General features: G+C 45.2%; 1 protein-coding gene across 2 annotated transcripts in view; it reads right to left on the reverse strand.

Annotated features, from left to right (window-relative positions):
- DIAPH1 (diaphanous related formin 1) overlaps nucleotides 1–19,136 on the reverse strand; it is a 205,218-nt gene that overhangs the window by 152,574 nt on the left and 33,508 nt on the right. The window contains exons 2-4 of one of the 2 annotated variants that reach the window (XM_039483243.1): nucleotides 7,926–7,952; nucleotides 6,926–7,084; nucleotides 5,618–5,719 (exon numbers count right to left, since the gene is read on the reverse strand). In XM_039483243.1, the coding sequence (XP_039339177.1) occupies nucleotides 5,618–5,719; nucleotides 6,926–7,084; nucleotides 7,926–7,952 (288 nt within the window). The remainder of the gene's footprint in view (nucleotides 1–5,617; nucleotides 5,720–6,925; nucleotides 7,085–7,925; nucleotides 7,953–19,136) is intronic. The other variant, XM_039483244.1, reaches the window with a different exon arrangement.

The following is a 19,136-nucleotide window of genomic DNA, read 5'->3' on the forward strand; positions in this document are numbered from 1 at the left end:
ACAGAGCCCACTCTTCTCTCTCAGTTTAGGTTTTATGCTCTTTTTTGGTTTATTTTTTGAGGTGACGGAAGGGTTATCTGCTATTCCGATTGCCAGGGAAATGTTGCTATTTCACTGTCAGTCTCAGAGGAAACCTGTGCTAGGAGTGTGATCTTAGATTTTGTCCTAAGGGTTGTGCAATTTGGGCTCACATCTACTGCTTCTGATAAAAGTTCTATAGATCAATGCCCTCCTCGGAGAATACCTTGCCCAGGCTCCTGAGAGTTTTGCCCTGAACTACATTAGCCACTAGTGCTAGATGATCACAGCTGCTATGCTGAGTCACAGGGAGGCCAGGAGAGGGGGATTCTTGAGGGCCCAGCACTAAGATCTTTGAGATTAGGATCCAATTCCTTGGATCAGAAAGGCAGTCATACACTGGTATGAGGTGCCCTCTGTCTGTCTTGTGGGCTGCTGCAGTTTCAATGAATGGGAGCTTGTATACACCCTTTAGTGCCATCACTAAGTAAAAAGTGTTGCTGTAATTGAGCCTGGAGGCCATTCATACATTCTAAGGCCAAAAGTTGCCATCATTCACCCTTGTGAATAAATTGATTATTGTGCCTGGGTTCACATCTGACCAAAAGAGTAGAAGCTTCTGAATCAGCTAAAAAGGAACAGGCATTTCTATTACTAATGCCGTCTGGGTGTCCAGGAGCAGTGGCCATTTGAGCAGGACCCAGAGATGGTTACTCACCTGAGATCAAGGTCAATTAAAGACAAGCCCTAATTTCAGCTTGTGATGTTGTGCAGTCTGTATGGTTTTATAAAAATATACACCTCTACCTCGATATAACGCTTTCCTCGGGAGCCAAAAAATCTTATCGCGTTATATTGAACTTGCTTTGATCTGCCAGAGCGCGCATAATGTCAATAGCTCTACTTCGGCACATCTTTGCAGTATGGCAGGGGAGGCTTATATTAGAAACAGTAACGAGTAGGTTGGGTGCAAGAGGATATCTGAAGATAGGTGAAAGGGGGATTCACATAAGGAATCAGAGTTAAGGTCAAGGTCTTTTCCTCAAAGGTTAGTATTTACAAGAAGAAAGTAAACAGAACCGCTCTCAGCTTGTGATTCTATCCAATCCTTGATGCACAGTGTGTGAATTTCTTTAGTTGCCTCAGGTCCAGTATAGGATGCATTCCACAGCAGGAATAGAAAAGCTTTTCCTTGAACTCCTGAGGTACATCTTCTATGGCTCCTAGATGAAGGAATCCACCTTCCTCCCTCAGTTGTTTCATGAGATGGGTTACTGAAGAGGGAGGGGGGTGGAAGATTGGCCAAGGACTGGAATTATATAGACTGACCTTTGGTAATAATTTACAATACTTATTGGTCTGAAGTTGTTGAGAAGATTGGGAAAGACAGCAACCCAAAATAGGGGTGAGAAGAGGAAGCTCTGGTGGCATCAGTGCATGGCTCTTGACATGAACGTCAAACCTGCAGTTTGGAAGATAATGTCAGGTAGGTGGTAGGAGAAGAGGGGGCGGCTCTCTTGCAGGAGATGTGAGACTTCCTCTTACAGCAGTTAGTAGTTCTGTGTTGTTGAAAAAAAGGAAGTTCCCTGTCAGAACTGGCTCTGCTATCTAAAGAGTTTTCTCCTGGTAGTAAATGTATAGATACCCAGGGACCTCAGAGTAGCCTTACAGTCGTTTGAAATATGTAAGCTAAATGAGTCTGGCCCTTCAAAGCTGGATTGTACTTCTTGAGGAATCCCAGAGGACTGTAACCAAGGACTGCCCTCCAACCCTCCCAGTACTGCCTGTGGCCTGTCACTTCCTCATGTTCTCTCTCTCTCATTCCAGTGGGCTAGTCAGGCACCTAACTGGTGAAGGAATGACACACATGAAGCTGCACAAAACTTCACTTCCCCCCAAAAAATCGATTGCTACTGCCTCCCCTTCCCCAAAAGTCAATCAGCAACCCCCTAAACTTTTTGTGGGCCCTGCTATTGCTTCTGACCCTGCTGCTCTCTGGCAGGAAGCCCTTAATCAGAAGAGGGAAGATATGAGGTAGATGAACATAGAACATAAGAGTGGCCATACTGGGTCAGACCAAAGGTCCATCTAGCCCAGTATTCTGTCTTCCAACAGTGGCCAATGCCAGGTGCCTCAGAGGGAATGAACAGAACAGGTAATCACCAAGTGATCCATCCCATCGCCCATTCCCAGCTTCTGGCAAACCCTTCCCCCTTACTCCTGGTTAGGAGAAGCAACAGCAGTCATGGCAGGAGGAGAAGCCCAGATGAAGGGCAGAGAGTCAGGCAGGGGAAGTACTGCTGGAGCCTGCGCAATCAAGGTAGCACTGCTTCAAACAGCTGACAGAGCAGAGACTGTACTGCCTGCCACTGCAGATGGGGTAATACTGAAATGCCATTCCCTATCAATGCCTCCTGCATAGGGCAGTGGAGAAAAGTGGGAGGAGTGAAGGAACTCAACCTTACCCCCCCAGGGCAGTAGGGGGTGAGGTGAAAGACACACACAAAGACACACACACACACACACACCCCACAATGGGGCGAGGAGAAATTACCGTTCATTACTTCCCCATTCCCAGAGGGGAAAGGGATTCCACACAAATGACTTCTGCCTGCAGGGCAAGGGGGTCTGCAGGCTGTACCTGGCTTTGATACACAGGGCCAGGAAAAAGCCTTTTCTCAATGTCGGGAGTTTCCCCCCTGCCCATACATAGGAGGGAAACCCCAGCCTGCTGCGGGAGGGGCTTTCCAAGCTTTGCCTTTCAAAAGCTGGGGTCTAGAACTCAGCTGATTAAGTGTGGGAGCTGGCTGTGCTGGCCCAGCAGAAGGAGAGGAGGGGCAACTCCCATGATGAAAGTGGTACTCTAAATTGCCTGTAAGCTGTGCAGCAGCTTATTAAGCACCATGCAGGCAGGCACTCAGGGAACCCAGCCCCATTGGACCTGCCATGGCTAGAGGAGAGGTGCCCCTCCCCCAGCCTGAACCTAGCCCAGCCCCCGACCTGCCACAGCCGGGGTACAGGCACCCCTTCCCCCGGCCCCAACCTAGCAAAATATTCCAATCTTGCACATGAGGTCCATGCACAACACAAGTGGGATGCACCCAGACAAAGACTTGAACTACATCATTCTAATTGTGATGTAAATTATTTCTATTTAGAATTTAACAGTATCTGAAATGTTTGCATGAAGGTGTTACCTTAGGTTTTAAAAAGGAAAGTATTTTAAAACACTTATATTTGAAAACACTCTTTAAATTATATACATTCTTCCTACATATTATATTTTGCCATAATTATGTTCTATGTGAAGTGTAAGGATAATGCATGCTATTCAATGAAAAAAATACAATATAGTATTTGAATGAAATAATCTCTCAGCAAAACTCAATGTCCTTGAATTGAGTACAGCAGATAGAGCTGGAGTCCGTAACTTCCTTGATCCCAAGCATCTCTGCTGATGGAGTTACCAACTCCACTGCACTGGGACACTCAGCTGGCCAAAAAATCATCTACATTCCAACAGATCTTCTAGACTCATTGACTGGTCAAGTCAAGGTAGGATGTGGCTTAGTACCTTGGACTCATGGGCACAGAGGCAGAGAAATACCTGTTCTACCACACCAGCCCCTTCAAGCAGCATGAGTAAGAGGCATGTTTTCTGTCTAAAGCCAACAGTTTAAAACTCTGGTGTCTAAACCTAGGCACCTAAACCCATCTTTATGCAGTTAAATAATAGTGGCCTGATTTTCAGAGGTACTGAGCACCAGCAGCTCCCACTGTAGTCACTATGTAGCTAAGTGGAGTGTGCATGTGGTGAAGAATCTAACTATTGCTGCCTGCCTCCTGGTGGGGGAAGGAAAGAAAAGGAGAGGACGCTCAGAAATAAAGATGGAGCTATGGAAGCTGGTCTTGGTAGGGGTGACACAAAGCGCAGCTGGCGCAGGACACTAGAGACTGGGCTTTTGTTTTGGTTTTGGTTGGGAAAAATCACTTTGATAAGACTACCCTCACGATGAGTTTACATTTAGAAGCCTTTAAGCAAGGGATAGGACTGGCATTTTTTTTTAAATGCAAGTGGAGATCTCCAGCAGACACTTGGAGAAGTTTAAAACTCCATGAGGACCTGATGGTGTGTCCAAAGATTCAGAAATTCTTTGTAAATAACTTCCCATATGTGCACACAACTTTGTCCAATATTGTTCTATGCACTAGATCTCATTAGGACTCAAATGTGAAGTTTGTGGTGCAAACCATTCAAAGAGAGCGCTTGAAAGGAGAGCAGGAGTAGGATTTTTAAGAAGTGTAATACCAGCTACATATTTTCTAAGCCCTATGTCTCAGAAATGACTTGGCAGATTCACCACACATTTTGCTTTTTTTAAAGTATAGAAGAGTTTCCTTTAGCCAAACATCAGACTTTTAAAGTTTCAAGTGGAAAAGATCTTTTTTGGAAGTGGAGGCCAAAAATCGAGCTTATACTGGAAGTTTATTTACAGCTTTGGTTAAAGAGAGGCTCTCTCCCCCTACAGGGGCAATGTCAGCTTGAAACATCTTTGCAGAACTTTAGTACTTAATATAGTTATTTATAACATGCATGTATACTAAAACAAAATGTTTTGTTTCTAAAAAGGCCATTTTTAATTGAAAAAAATTAAAATGCAAAATTACCTTTTTTAAAAACAAACTTTGCAGAAAAATTGTTTTTTCAAAGTTTTGAGTTTTCAGCAAAAAAGGAAAATTGAGAAACTGACTGTTTGTCCCCCCTGCCCCTCATCCCTTTTTGCCATTGAAAAAAAAAAAAAGATCCTTCCCCCCAAAAATGTATTTTAGGTTTCAAAAACTGAAAAAAAAAATTGCAGAAATTTTTGAAGGTTTTTCACAACACACTTCGCATTTTCAACCAGTTATAAAATGTACTATAAATGAAAGAAATTACCAAAACACAAAACAAAAACCATTTCCCCCCATTTTGTTTACTTTGTCAATTTGACAACATTATCTAGTTTCTCCCTTGCTGAGGAGCCCTTTATAAACTTCAACAGAGGAGCAGAAGAAAACCTTAAACACACTTTTTAAAAGAATGTTTTTAAACAGTCAATGCTATGTCCTGAAATAAAGGAACACCATCAGAAACTGGATATTTTATTTTAAACTAATCATTTAAAAAATAAGGTTACTGTAATCTTTTAATACTTAGCCACAGAAAATCTTTGTCCATTCTGGTATATTAAAATATAGTTATGAAAATAAATCATACAATATGACGAATTTATGAGAAGAAGGTTTATGAAAACTCAGCATTGGGCTAAGTTATGCCTCCTCAAACACTTCCCTGACAGTTCATTGGAAAACTTAAATTAGCAAGTAAAAATGAACTAAGAAGTTATTGGAATGGGGCCTGTGCATCACTTGTGCACAGTCTTTAGGGCTTTTACTGTCCAGTGTATATTTCTTTCAAATTGTTCATGAGATTTGTGTTTCATGTCAGATTTTCACTTAAGAACTTCAGATGTGAGGAGTTTTTTGCAGTGTTGCTATACAACACCATATCCCTACCTCCCTCACTGCAGCTTTCTGTACTCAGAGCAAGAGTACTCACAGCTTTGGAGGTATGTAGATACTGGGACACCATCTCTCTCTTGATTATTATGTCCTTCTCCCTCAGAGGCTGCTGCTTCTCCTCATTCAGATTCATATCGACCTGTGGAAGAAAAGCAAGAAAATGTTCAGTCATACACAGATTCCCTTATGCTGGGAACATCACTCACACAGAAACATCATTTGCTACTTGGAACACAATCTGCTCAAGGCAACAGGAAGCTTGCAGCCCTGCCACAGCAAGGCCTGAAATGTGGTTCAGTGAGCACATATCAGAATCTCAGTGGGAATAGCCTGCATTTGTGTTTAAACCATGTCAGAGGAGACCCCTGAGATAAGGAGTGGACAGGAGCAGTCCACACAACCCTCCCGGCACACACTTCCTAAAGGGGATTATGGTGATCTGAGGAGAGCTAGAGAAAGTTACCTCCATCCCAGGGGGATGCTACATTCCAGTGGGACAGAGAGGAGCCCCCAACTCCTAAAGGGGTTTGTGGAGCCCAGTGGAAGCTCTCAGCATACAATTTACTAAACCAAGAGCCAACTGACTAACCCCAGGAGTTCTCTGGTCTACAGAGGTACTTCTGTCACAATGATTAAGCAGCTGTGAACTGTCAAGCAGTGATACCCTCTGCTACTTATTATCCAGTCTGGGCTCTGAAGGTTTCCAGTGACGTTTTATTCAATGGAACAAGTTAGCCCCCTTCTCAAGACTTACCTGTCTGTTTCATATTTACTGGGTTTTTCTTTGTTGTAAATTTAACTGCTGTAAAGTCTGCCAATAACACAAACATCTGTGTAGCAGCAAACAAGGAGGCGAGAACTCAAGAGAAGAGGGCCCAGAGATGGGGACATAACCATATAGCAGACCCAAAATATTAAAGCAAGATTATTTTCATCTTCTCTCCTTAATCCTGTCCTACTATTGTTCCTATAGACAAGTACTAAAACTGTTGCGGGGGAAGGACTGGGATTGAAAGGCTAGAAGGACGAGGTCTACACAGGAAAACCCTGAGAACCATTGTCTTATACTATCTGTGAGAAACAACAGGGTAAGGAATCAAAGCAGACAACCCTTCACTGGAGAGTTGTGGGGAAACAGAACAGGCTCTACCATGGTGATGGAGGTAGGAGGTGTGGGCTGACATAAGGCATCATGGTTATGAGGTAACACTAGGCATCTAGGATACTGGGAAGCACTACTGTCTTCACCTCTCGACCTGGAAAATGAGAGATAAAGACCCAGAGAGCACACAGTATCCAAAGAGTGAAGGAAGGAAGGGCATTTGTACTGGGGTCATTAACTTACCAGCATCTGTTCAAAGAGGACCAGCACTTCCTGATCTGTGATTTCCTGCAGCATCTGGCCTGCACTAGGAACATCCATATAGGAAGCAGACGAATTCCTATGAGCCACATTGGATTTTTCCTTCTCTTTTTTTATCCGCATGCTGGTGAATCGCTCCAGCTGAGTAAGAGAAACAGAAATCAAACTCAGCACAACCTCACTTCACATCTCTCAACTCCAGTGATCACCCTCTACCACACGTGCTGTCCCAAAACTAATGCCAGGCATACTACCCTAATTGCATTCCTATATTTGGCATTCCCACACTTGCACTGCTGGCAATGGATAGAGAAAGCACACCGGTTTGGGGGTAGTTCTGACACCAACAGGCCATAACTTGTGATCTGTAGACCTACCAGGTGTGCATTAATAGGGAAGCTTTTGAAACTTCACAGACCAGAGACAAAATTCTCTGTAGACCCTCCAAGTGGTAGATAAGGGCTCCTGTATCCCTTGGGCACCTTCGCTGAATGTGGCTGACAATTCACATGTTGCAAGGTTAGTCAGTGTGCATGCACCATCACCGGCAGAGGATAAGTAGAAATCTGCTGGTACTGCTAATGCCAACTCCCATGTGAATTCAATGCCTGTCCAGGGAAATCTAAAACACCAAAAACCTGGGGGCCAACAGACAGGGTCTATCCATGCAGTCAGCAGTGTTGCAAAGCCAACCTTCTGGAAAATGCCAGTGTTCAGATTGCCAAGTAAACCAGTACTTATGAGGAAGGAGTCAGCAAAGCGTGTAGAGTCTGAAGAAACAGAGTTAGAGAATCCTAGAGAAGCAAATGCCTTATGAGAGAGACAACGCACATGGAGTAGATATGTGATAGCAAGGGCTGGAGCCTCCAAACAGTAAGACTAGAATAGAGCAGGCAGAAGAACACTGTGTGCATGGTGCCGGAAACAGTCAGGCACAGGAAAGTTACAGCAAGCACATGCCGAAGAAAACCACCATCCTTACCTCATCCGCCATGAGCCGCTTCAAAGTCTGTGGGACAGAAAGAGGAGGGAGAAGAGGAGAAACAAATCAGTGATACAAGGCACACCCCCTAACACAGAGGAGAGTGTGAGGGTGAGAAGAAAAAATGGATAGTGATAACCCAGCTTGTTTCATTCCTGTTCAGAGTGAACTGAACACAATGATGCCAAATTCCCATATCCTGCACACTACTACTGGGGAAAGATTTAACCCACCAATGCAGACATACATCAGTTCTACAGATTTGAGAGATGAGATCATGAGCAGCAGGAAGCAATTACTGCACAAAGCACAACCTTCCTTCTCTTTCCTCATACTCAGACCTTTTCTAGTGATGCATAGTGACTCAAGACCTCAAGAATTCCTTTTGGGGAAAGCAAAACCAAATCCATCACATGTCCCCAGCCAGAAGAGGACAATCTGTTCCAACATATAATGCCCTCTTTCCTTACTACGGAAGGCAGAGGTATGGCCTTATCTCCCACTTGGGACAACAAAGCTGGTCCCACCATGCAACTATGTTCCTCCACCTGGTGAGAGCATAACTAATCCTGCTATATTGCAGCCCTTGCTCCCAACCTCAACAGCCAAGACGGTTTGTTTTAGACTTGGCATTGCACATAAGAGGAATGGACTAGGCAAAGGAAAATTGGGCCCTTTCAATTCAATCACATCACTGACAACCACAGGTCTTTCCATCCCTTCAGCTTTGTCAGAAGGGGATCTGTCCTCTTAAAGGGCCCGTTAGACCTCAAATGTTCCATTTCAGGTGGAACCCTGGTTTTGGATATGTGCTTCCCAGAATATACAGGTGATGACTTCAGAAGCTGGGACAGTTTCCTTTCAAATTATTAGGAATGTTAAAGAGATATCAACTTCCCTCTCTCCCTCCCTGCCACTCTACACAGACACACAAATGGTTGAAACTAACTACCTGAATTACCTATGACCCTTCCTCTGTGGATCATCAGGGGTGTTTAGCACATATAAAGAATGGATCACAATGTATTCCATAAGGGCAGGCCACCTGTAATGCAAATCCCCTGCAGGATTTGAAGGACACTCCATGACAGGTTCTCATCTTTACCCATCTTAACTGAGGGAGTGACTGTGTCTGAAATGCAAAGTTCATTACTCTTGTTCCCAAGTTTTTTTTTTTTATCTGCATGCAGAATCCATATGGCTGTAATTTCCACTACTGCAGCTTTTTTATTTGTCATAAACCAGAAACTCCAGCAGAGGGCAGAAAGAATCAACATATGGGACTAACAAGCAGCAGATCTAATGAGAGAGAGAGAGAGAGAGAGAGAGAGAGAGAGAGAATGTAACAACACAATTATTGGGGGTAGCCGTATTAGTCTGTATCCACAAAAACAACATGGAGTCTGATGGCACCTTAAAGACTAACAGAATTATTTGGGCATAAGCTTTCGTGTGTAAAAAAAACCTCACTTCTTCAATGCAGATCAGGCCTCCTGGAGACAGATGTTAAGAGCATCACAGAGAACATGGACTATGGCTTCTTTCCAATAGCCATCCCTTGTTTATGGCATCAAACACAGAATTGGGGTAGTGTACCCTGTGAGTTCAGTGCACCACAATTTAAGATGCTGCCATAAAGGTGAACCAACTCCAACCTATCACATAGTTTAAACCCTTAATAGGACTTTGGGATGGCCCACGCTACACACAAGAGTTCCCTTCCTTCCCATCTCCAAAAGTTATCCAAAGATCACATGATGCTAAGAGAACCAAGACAAAAGCTCCTTTGACACCACTGGCTCATGGTACCTAAAAGGCTCAATGTACTTCGAAATTCTGCAGCTGTGAAATTCATCCTTTGCTGTTCAATTGTACTCCAGAACATCAGCTTTCATTTAAAAAAAATTCTACTAGTCCTTATGGTTGTAGAAATAACCTTGAAAACATTAACTTAATTTAACCAACTCAAATGTCTGCAGAGAGCCTGAGAAAAGTAACGTTAAGAGGTGTGAACTACAACCCTTCATCTCAGTCAGGGCACCATGGACTTTGATTCTGTGGTCGTGTTATTTGGCATTTTCACAAGATGATTAAGTGTGTTTGCCAAGGAATTTCCTCCTTGTGCTGCAGCCAGGCACCTGATATTTTGCATTCTCTCTCTCTCTGCCCTCCCAGGACCTGCCTGGAGCCACCTCTTGCTCTCCAGCTGTTTCCCCACAAGAGTGAGTTAACTAAATTACAGGGCACACTCCCTGCTTTTCTGTTCCCTGGAGCCAGAGCTGGAATCCAGCTTGGTCAAGGAACAGAGGGACCCATGCATGTAAACTGGTACACTAGGCCAACTGCAGAACAGCAGAAGAGACCCAGTGAAGTGAGCTGCTGAAGCTCATTACAAACTCCCCACTTCTTCATCACACATTGGGGTGGAAGAAGGAAGCTCTAAGTCAGGCCACCTGGACAACATTAGGCAGCTGAGGCCCAGGAAATGGATCTGGACACTTGAAGAGTATAGCAAAAAGCTCAACCTCAAAAATAACCTCTGTTGAAAATAATCAGATAGTTTTACATCAATGACTATTTTCAACTCTGAGCCACAGCTGTGTGTGTTTGTGTGGGGGTGATGATGAAGGATGTTTTGTGGTGACAGAATAAATATTGTTGTGAAATGTAGACGGTGCAGTGTGGAATTTGCTCCCATTGTGCAACAGAGTACACACCACCCCAGTACCAGTTACTAGTTACCAATATTCCTAACTCCCTCACCCTGGGGGAGTTCCAATGGCAGAGCAAGGAGAATATGCACGGCCCCTTCCTGCTTCCCTCCTGGCTCCAATTTCTCCTGCGTCCCAAACCCAACCCCTTTTGGCTGGCTCTGGCAACCCTCTGCAAGAATTCAATGTACCCATTACTCATCCTAGAACAGATGTTTTGGAGATGGAGAGGAAAGTTAGGATAGGCTTGCAGAGGCATTTTCTGCTGTGAGTACATCCTGACAAACAAGAGGCAATCTCTCCTGTTGTACATGCCGAGAGCGAGTCTGATGGGATGCCAGTAGGGATGTGGCAAGGGGGTTCCTATGGCAGAGAAAGAAGGCTGTAGACGTCTCAGGGCGCTGGGCAATGTGTGTCTGCCACTAAGCACCATAAGGATGGTTAATAATGGACTAATTATGAGCATTATCTGTTAATCATCACCTCCCTACTGCTTCCTTGTACATACAGGTTGCTATGTCTCCAAGGGTTCTAACCTTGGAGGCACACAGAAAATACTGATGTTGCACAACACTCCAGTCTGACTGGGGTCTGTAATTGTCGGGTGCACTTTTCTGTCCAGAGTCCACTGTTGAAGTCCTAATTCCTATTCTTCAGTTAATTGCCTGAAGTCCATGTTGGTGTATTGAGAGTTTCAGGAACCAAAGGGATAGCTTCCTGGGGCCACTTTCAGTCACTTTGAACTATGCTTTACTGCAGGGGTCTCAAACACGCGGCCCATGGAGTTATTTCCTGTGGCCCGCTATAGGCGCCAACTCCACCGGCAGCCAAGCTCCTCTCACCCCATGCCCCCCCACCCCACCCGAGAGGGCCATGTTCCCACTCCTCCACCTACCTCCCAGCGCTTCCCACCACCAAACAGCTGTTTGGTGGCACTTAAGACTTTTTAAGAGGAAGGGGGGAGGAGCAGGGATGCAGCGCCCTCAGGGGAGGAGGTGGAGAAGAGGCAGAGCTGGAGCAGGGATTTGGGGAAGGGGTTGGAATAGGGCAGTGAGAGGGCGGAGTTGGGGCAGGGACTTTGGCGAAGGGGTTGGAATGGGGGCAGGGAAGGGGTGGGAAGAGGCGGAGCTGGGGGGGCCTTATGGACTAGACGAGCAGGCTGAGGTATGAAGTTCAGCATGTATGATTCTTTGCTGTGAGTAGTTGGGAAGAATATTTGTTAAAAATGGTAATGTATTTTGTATGAATAGTTACTTTAAAAAGTTCCTGCCATTACAGCTATGTTGATAGACTGTTAGTGTCGATCATCATCAGTGTTACTGCCCACATAAGGAATAGTTACAGGTGTTGATATTTTATTAAAACCCCTCTTTGCATTACAGTTTTTAAAAAGTGAATACAGTGACTTTTAATAGCATACTATATTACCCATGTGGCCCTCATGGTGATTTGAGTTTGAGATCCCTGCTTTACTGTGCAACATCTGCACATTTATTTCTCCAGTTCTTATCCACAGCATACTACTGGCTCTCCACTTGGTCTCCTCTCCCTCACTGGAGATCTTTTCCTTGTAACTCAGCACAGAGGAAAATTCTCATAGGACGGATCTGGTGGAGAATCAGCAGCTCCAGAACAATTATGAAATGAACTTCTGACAGAGGTAATGCTCAAATCTTTCCTGTTTATTCCACAGAAACACTACTCAGACCTCACAAACAGCTCACAATTTACAGGGGAATGTCTGGGTATCTGTCAAAAGGAAACACTTTATTCGCAGCCAGGGTTTAAAAATAATGGTAAAGAAACTGCAGATAGTTCAAAGGAGAGCAACAAAAGTGACCTGGTGAGGTGGTAGGACTGGCTGATGGAAAGAAAGCTAAATATATAAAGGGTGGCTAATAAAGGATTGATTTAGGGGCACAGAACAGGATAATACTCTAGTCTAGGAAGAATTTTAAGGACAGGTACCAAGGTACTACTAAGCAGGGAACTAGGAAGTATAGTTAGGAATCAAGAGATGAGTATAAGAACTGCCAGATTAAATCAGACCTGAGGTCCATCTAGTCCAGTACCTTCTCTGATAGTGGCCATCACCAGCTGGCTCAGAGAAAGGTATAAGTACTTCATATCTGCCTATGACAGGGTTATTTGTCCCCCACATTAGGTCTTATCTTGATCTCAAATAATTAGAGATTGCCTTAAACCTTGAAGCATTAGGTTTAATATCCCTTCCAGCTTCTTTGTTATTAAATATGATATGAAGAATATCCAGAGTTGTTACTAACAATAAAAAATGTGGGAAAGGATATTAAAACTCATTCTTCAAGGCTTAACCCCTTAATCATGAAAAAGACCATAGAGGCAGAATATCAGGAAGTGTCCCAATGGTGAATTTATTAGGTTGTTATACACTGCATGGAACAAAGCCCTGGAGAACACACTGCAGGGAACAATCATGTACTGGCTTGCAGAGCTCTTTCTAGCTCTACTTTCTATGTCCCTGTCCCTTTCTACGTCTCTGTCTATAACTAGGAATTGTAATTTTAACGCTTGTTAGCTGGCTGAGGTGAACAGTAGCTCATGCCCTCAGCTGCGACTCTCTGGCTCTTCATATCCAAGAAAAAAGTAAGTAGCAGATCCCTGCCTGACCCCCTCCTCTTGCAGGTTCCTCCTATGAATGCTCTTCTATGAGTATGTCTACATTGCAATAAAAAACCCACGGCAGGCCCATGCCAACTGACTCAGGCTCATGGGCTCAGATTAAGGGTCTGTTTAATTGCAGTGTAGACTTTCAGGTTTGGGTTTGAGCCCAAGCTTTAGGATCCTGTGAGGTGAGAGAGTCCTAGAGCCAGAATGGCTACACCACAATTAAACAGCCCCTTAGCCCAAGCCCTGCAAGCCCAAGTCAGCTACCACAGGCCAAATGCAGGTGTCTAATTACAGAATAGGCATACCCTATGGGGCTTGTAAAGCCTAGTACTCTCAACCATAACAAAACAGATGAGAAATGAGACTATCATCACGAAATATGACATATGCCTGATCACCAGTTTCTCTTGCTTCTTTTCCCTCATTTACTTGTCTATCTTGCATGCAAGCTCTGCAGGGATGGACGGTGTCCCTGTTTGTGTCTATAAAGGGTTCAAGATACTTTAGGTGCCCTATAAAATAAAAAGTTAAGAACTTATTGCCAGGGGATGTGTTGAAGGCCAAAAGCATAACTGGGTTCAAAAAAGAATTAGATAAGTTCACGGAGGCTAGGTCCATCAATGGCTAATAGCCAAGATGGTCTGGGATGCAAGCACATGTCCCTAAACTTCTGGCTGCTAGAAGCTGGGACTGTATGACAGGATGTATCACTCAATTAATTGCCCTGTTTTGTTCACTCCCTCTGAGTCATCCAGCACTGGCCACTGTCAGAATACAGCATGCTTGGCTAGATGGACCATTGGTATGACTCAATATGGTCATTCTTGTGTCCTTAAATCTAAACCAATAGCTATATAGCTATATCATTGGCCATTCCTCCTCTTATGGAATCTCCTATCCACACTACAGATGAGTGGCATGCCATTCATAAACATTATCAGAGCACTCATGACCAAAGAGTAGGTGGGATTTCCTACTGAAACAATTCACACAGCACAAATCCATCCAAATCCTTAGCTCATTTTAGCTGGACTTTGCTTTTTTTCACTCAATATTATCACATCATTTAGAAGTCAACGTTAATGGTTGCACAAGAAGGCAGATCACAGCTAGAATCTGCTCTAGGTGACACGTCCCTTTCCATCCCTCTTCTCTCCACTCATACTAATCTAATCCCTAAAAACCTCCCATTACGTGGGGACCTAGTAAAAACGTTCTTCTTACCAAAAAAAAAAAAAAAGCATAGAAGGAAGCAATAAAGCCAACCCCAAATGCTATGCAGCTCATCAGTCCCATACAAGAAGCTGTGCTGGTCAGAGCTATGCCCCTGGTTTCACAAAGTTATTGACATAGGCCTGGTTTCCACTTAAAAGTTAGATCGACCTAGCTACATTACTATGGGTTGTGAAAAATTCATACTCCCGAGTGCCACGGTTAAGCCACCTAAACCTGGTGTAGATATAGCTAGGTCAATGGAAGAATTCTTCCATCAACCTAGCTACTGCCACTTGGGGAAGTGGATTAACGACAGCAATGGAAAACCCGCTTCTGTCGCTATAGGAAACATCTACACTACAGCATACAGCAGCACAGCTATAGCCCTCATAGTGTAGGTATGTCCATAGCCAAAGATGCATTCCCATAGCAAGGGCCAGACATCCACCACAACAGTGCCATAACCCCTGAAAACAACTCAGACAGCTTCAATCCCAAAGCTCCAGGGGCTTACAGACCTAAGAACAGTGGCCTTCTTATCTTGAAGCGGACCATGAAGAGGCTGCCAAGGGCATACAGCAGTTGAGCAGCTGCTCCAGCTCCCATGCCTCTGGGCATTATCCAATTAGAGAACAGAGTGCCATTCAGGGGAGATTTCCACCTTCTCAAAGAAAGAGTAAGCCCATAACACACACTTGGCCCACACTAAATCAACAAGTGGCCCACCCAGTAAACATACATCCCTTCTCTTCGGTAGGCACAGACTGAGTTCCCACACTCGGAACCTATGGGGAGCCCAACAGACCCCCACATACAGGGCATGGGAAGCAACCCCTAGAGTTCTGCCACAGTCCCGACTACAGACGGCACCAACAATGAAACCAGGGTTTCTCAAACAGGGGTCGCTGCTTGTGTAGGGAAGGCCCTGGAGTTATTTCCTGTGGCCCGCTATAGGCGCCAACTCCACCGGCAGCCAAGGTCCGGCCGATCACAGCTCCCACTGGCCACGGATCACTGCTCCGGGCCAATGGGAGCTGCTGGAAGTGGCGCGGACCAAGGGACTTACTGGCCGCTGCTTCCAGCAGCTCTTGGAAGCCTTCAAATTTTCAACTGGTGGAGCATATGGAGCAAACAAAGACCAGATAGGAGAGAAGCAAAGGGAAGTGGAAATGCAAAACAAACGTGTTCCAGTGCTGAACACAGTACAGGAACAGACAGTAAAACATTTTCTGCTCCTCCTTCTAAACCAGGCAGGCAGGCAATAAGCATCTCTCTTCTACATAGTGGCCATATACTGTTATATGGGCAACATCTTCTCCCAAGGTCATTCTGTGCCAAAAAATTAAAAATTCTGCACCAAAAAATAAAAATTATGTGCACAATATTTTTAAATTATGCAAAATTCTGCAAATTTTATTTGTCAAATAAATGTGGAGGCTCCAGCATGGCACTGGAGAGCACAGGTCACTGGCTGCACAGAGGTTCACTGTGCAGCTCCCCCTGGGACACGGATTCAGCGATGGGGCTGCACCCAACCCTGACACAGCACAAGGACGGGGCCTGCTCAAGAAACATTCCAGGGCTCTGCCCCTCGGTGCCAGGTGCACCTGGTATGGGCAGGCAGGCTCAGCAAAGCAGGATCCAACTATGGAGGGGCTTAGTGTGGGGGGATCCAGGGGTGGGTTGAGAGGGTTCTCTGTGGGGCAATCTGGGTGTGGGAAGCTCAGTGGGGGATCCGGGTGTGGGGGGGATCTGGATGCACGGGGTGTTCTGGGTACAATAGCAATAGGACTCTGCAGAGGGGTCCAGGTGAAGGTGTTGGGGCTCAGCGGTGGGGGAGGGGGGAGGAGTCTGAGGAGGAATAGAACTCGGCAGGGGTCTGGGTGTGGGGCTCAGTGAGGGGTCCAGATGCTGGGGAGTGGGGCTCAGTGGGGGGGGGAGCCAGGGGCAGCTGGTGGGGGCTTGGTGGGGTTGGGATCCGGGTGCAGGTGGCTCATTATTATGGTCCAGGTGCAGAGGAGTGGGGCTCATCTGGGGGGTTTTGAGTGTGTGGGGGGGTGAGGCTCGGTGGGAGGGTCTGCGTCTGACAGGGTTTGGATGCACGGGGTTGGGCAGATGGGGGTGCAGCTCCCTGTACAGGGATCCTTCCCCATGCAGCTGAGGAGCAATGGGTGCAGGAAGTGGGGGGGGGGGGATGAGGGGGTGTTTGCAGAGCTTCCAGCAGCCGAAGGAGAAATCTGGGGGTGGGTCTGACCTGGCCCTGGATGCTGTGCAGGGGAAGAGGAAGTCCTGTCCTTCCCAGCCCAGCAGGGACTAGCAGCTGAGCCCAGCACAGGGTAGGAGCCACCAGCCGGGTCTTCCCCAGTCCTGCCTCCTGCCCCACAGTGATTTCTCTCTTGGCTGGCTGCCCTGGGCACCCAAAATATACGGCTGGAGAGGGTCGCATGACCGCTCTTTCAGCTTCCCTTTGCTTCCCCATCAGAAAGTCATTTTTCTGCAGGGAAGCAAAGAAATCTATGGGGGACAAATTCTGTACATATGCAGTGCCACAGAATTCCCCCAGGAGTAAACATCTTAACTCTGCTAGTCTCAGGAAGACTTGATTTAATCATGGATTTCTACATAAAAGTGCATTCTTGTTGGTTGTTACCAACCTGAAGATCCTGCATGTTCAGACATGTTCCTTTCATCATCTTCAACGCAGCTTCCTCCTGAGAAGGACACTTCTCATGATGTTATTTCATTCAGGCAACCAGGCCTTGCATTTCTTTGTTGCACTGTTTGCATTTTGAAAGCATGCCTGTCTTACCCACCGGTAGAGGAACTTCATTAAACATTCCCAAACTGGGTCTCTTTTACGGCCTGCTGCCATTATAGGTTTTCCCTTCTAGTGAGAGAATGGTATGGTAGATCGCAAATCAATGAAGGCTACACTCGGAAAGACCTCAAGACTTCTGAAATATGCTGCTCAAACAGTTTCACTTTTGTTTCTACTGCCTGTCCCTCCCTTCTCATATTTATCTCCAGACTTCTTCTCTTTGTCCAGATCTATTCCGTCCCCAACAATCTTCTATTCATTGAACTTTTTGAAACTTTTAGAGAGAGGTAAGGGATTGACTCTGTGTACACAAATTTGCAGCGGGACAATAGGGTTGAGGTCTGTTATTTCTCACCTCTATCTATTATTTATTTATTTAAAACCATTTTTGCTGTTAACAAGCATGTATTCTCTGGAGACACAAATCCACAGTTTGAGAACTGCAAACTAAGCATCTCTGATGGTATCTTCTAGACTGAGCCCTGAGTCCCAGTGGGTAGATAGAAAGATTAACCTAAATAATCTATACAGAAGCCCCTGGAATTAGGGTGACCAGATGTCCCGATAAAATTGAGATTGTCCCGATAATTAGTAGTTTGTCACACGTCCCGACCAATGTTTTGCACTCCAGCCTTTTTTTTTAATTTTCTTTGCACTTCGATGGTGCCCTCCCCGCCCCCCATGTGTCCCGATATTTTGTTGTCATCTGGTCGTCCCACCTGGAACCCCGGAAGATTGGGACCCTAATCCATGAAGTCATTTACAAAGCTTTTCTTAAACATTACATGAATATATTGTCTCATACTATAGAATTTGGATTTATAATCCCTATTCCATGAGGAGATATCTTTGAGCTATAATGTATTTTAATTAAAACTATCTTTAGATAGGTTTTTTCCTCAAAAAGCATTTTATCAAAAAAATCTTTTATTTTTTTTTTAATTCATTGATTTTTATCCACCCTGGCTAGTCTTGAACCTTTCTACATGTGCCACTAGAAAACCATGCTAAACAGGCATCTTCTACACTACTCTGATTAGCTTGAGAGGTCAGAACCCAGCGTTGAACCAAGTCGATACCTGGACAGGAGAACTTCATGAATGCTGGCAATCAAGCACTGCATTCTCCCTTAGTTAGTACTATACTATACTCATCGCCTCAGAAGGTGCTAGGAGGTACTCTGCAGCTAGAACTTTTGACCTTACAAATAAGATACTGAGGCAGGGGCAGAGAGGACTCCAACTCCAATATCCTTACAGATAGAGGAGATGAAAAAAGATTAAATTTAATTTCCAAATGACACTCCGCATCTCTCACTCTTCTCCCCTTCCTATCTCCTGCTCATATTTCACCACCATCCATTCCAATTTGGGCATGAGGCAGCTCTTGGACCTTGCAAGACAAATACTTCCCCTGCAAGGCCTCCTCTGTCTGTCCTTCCATTCAGCTATAACCACCAGACATAGCCCTCTTCCTATAGCCCTGCTGCTGTTAGAGACACAAATAGCACAGAGAAGTAGCCACACTTAGTATATTTAATGAAGGGGGCAAGTAGGGTGCATAGTAGACCTTGGGGGAAGAAGGAGCACGAGGCTGCTGCCAAAGAAAGAAAACTGGCCCATGCCACCCCTGGAGAGATGAGTGAGGGCAGAGGTAAAACCCAGGTAAGAGAATCTTAACTGCAGTGAAAACATACCCAGTTCTCTCACATGGAACCACTAAAGTAGCTGTGGCTGAGCTTGAGGAAATGAGGTCTTGAGCCACATCCACCATTCCTCTTGCCCCCTACCTCCAGCTAGCCACTTGTCTAAAGAACTG

The sequence above is a fragment of the Mauremys reevesii genome, linkage group 8 (genome assembly GCF_016161935.1).
Source record: "Mauremys reevesii isolate NIE-2019 linkage group 8, ASM1616193v1, whole genome shotgun sequence".
Classification (NCBI taxonomy): Eukaryota; Metazoa; Chordata; order Testudines; family Geoemydidae; genus Mauremys; species Mauremys reevesii.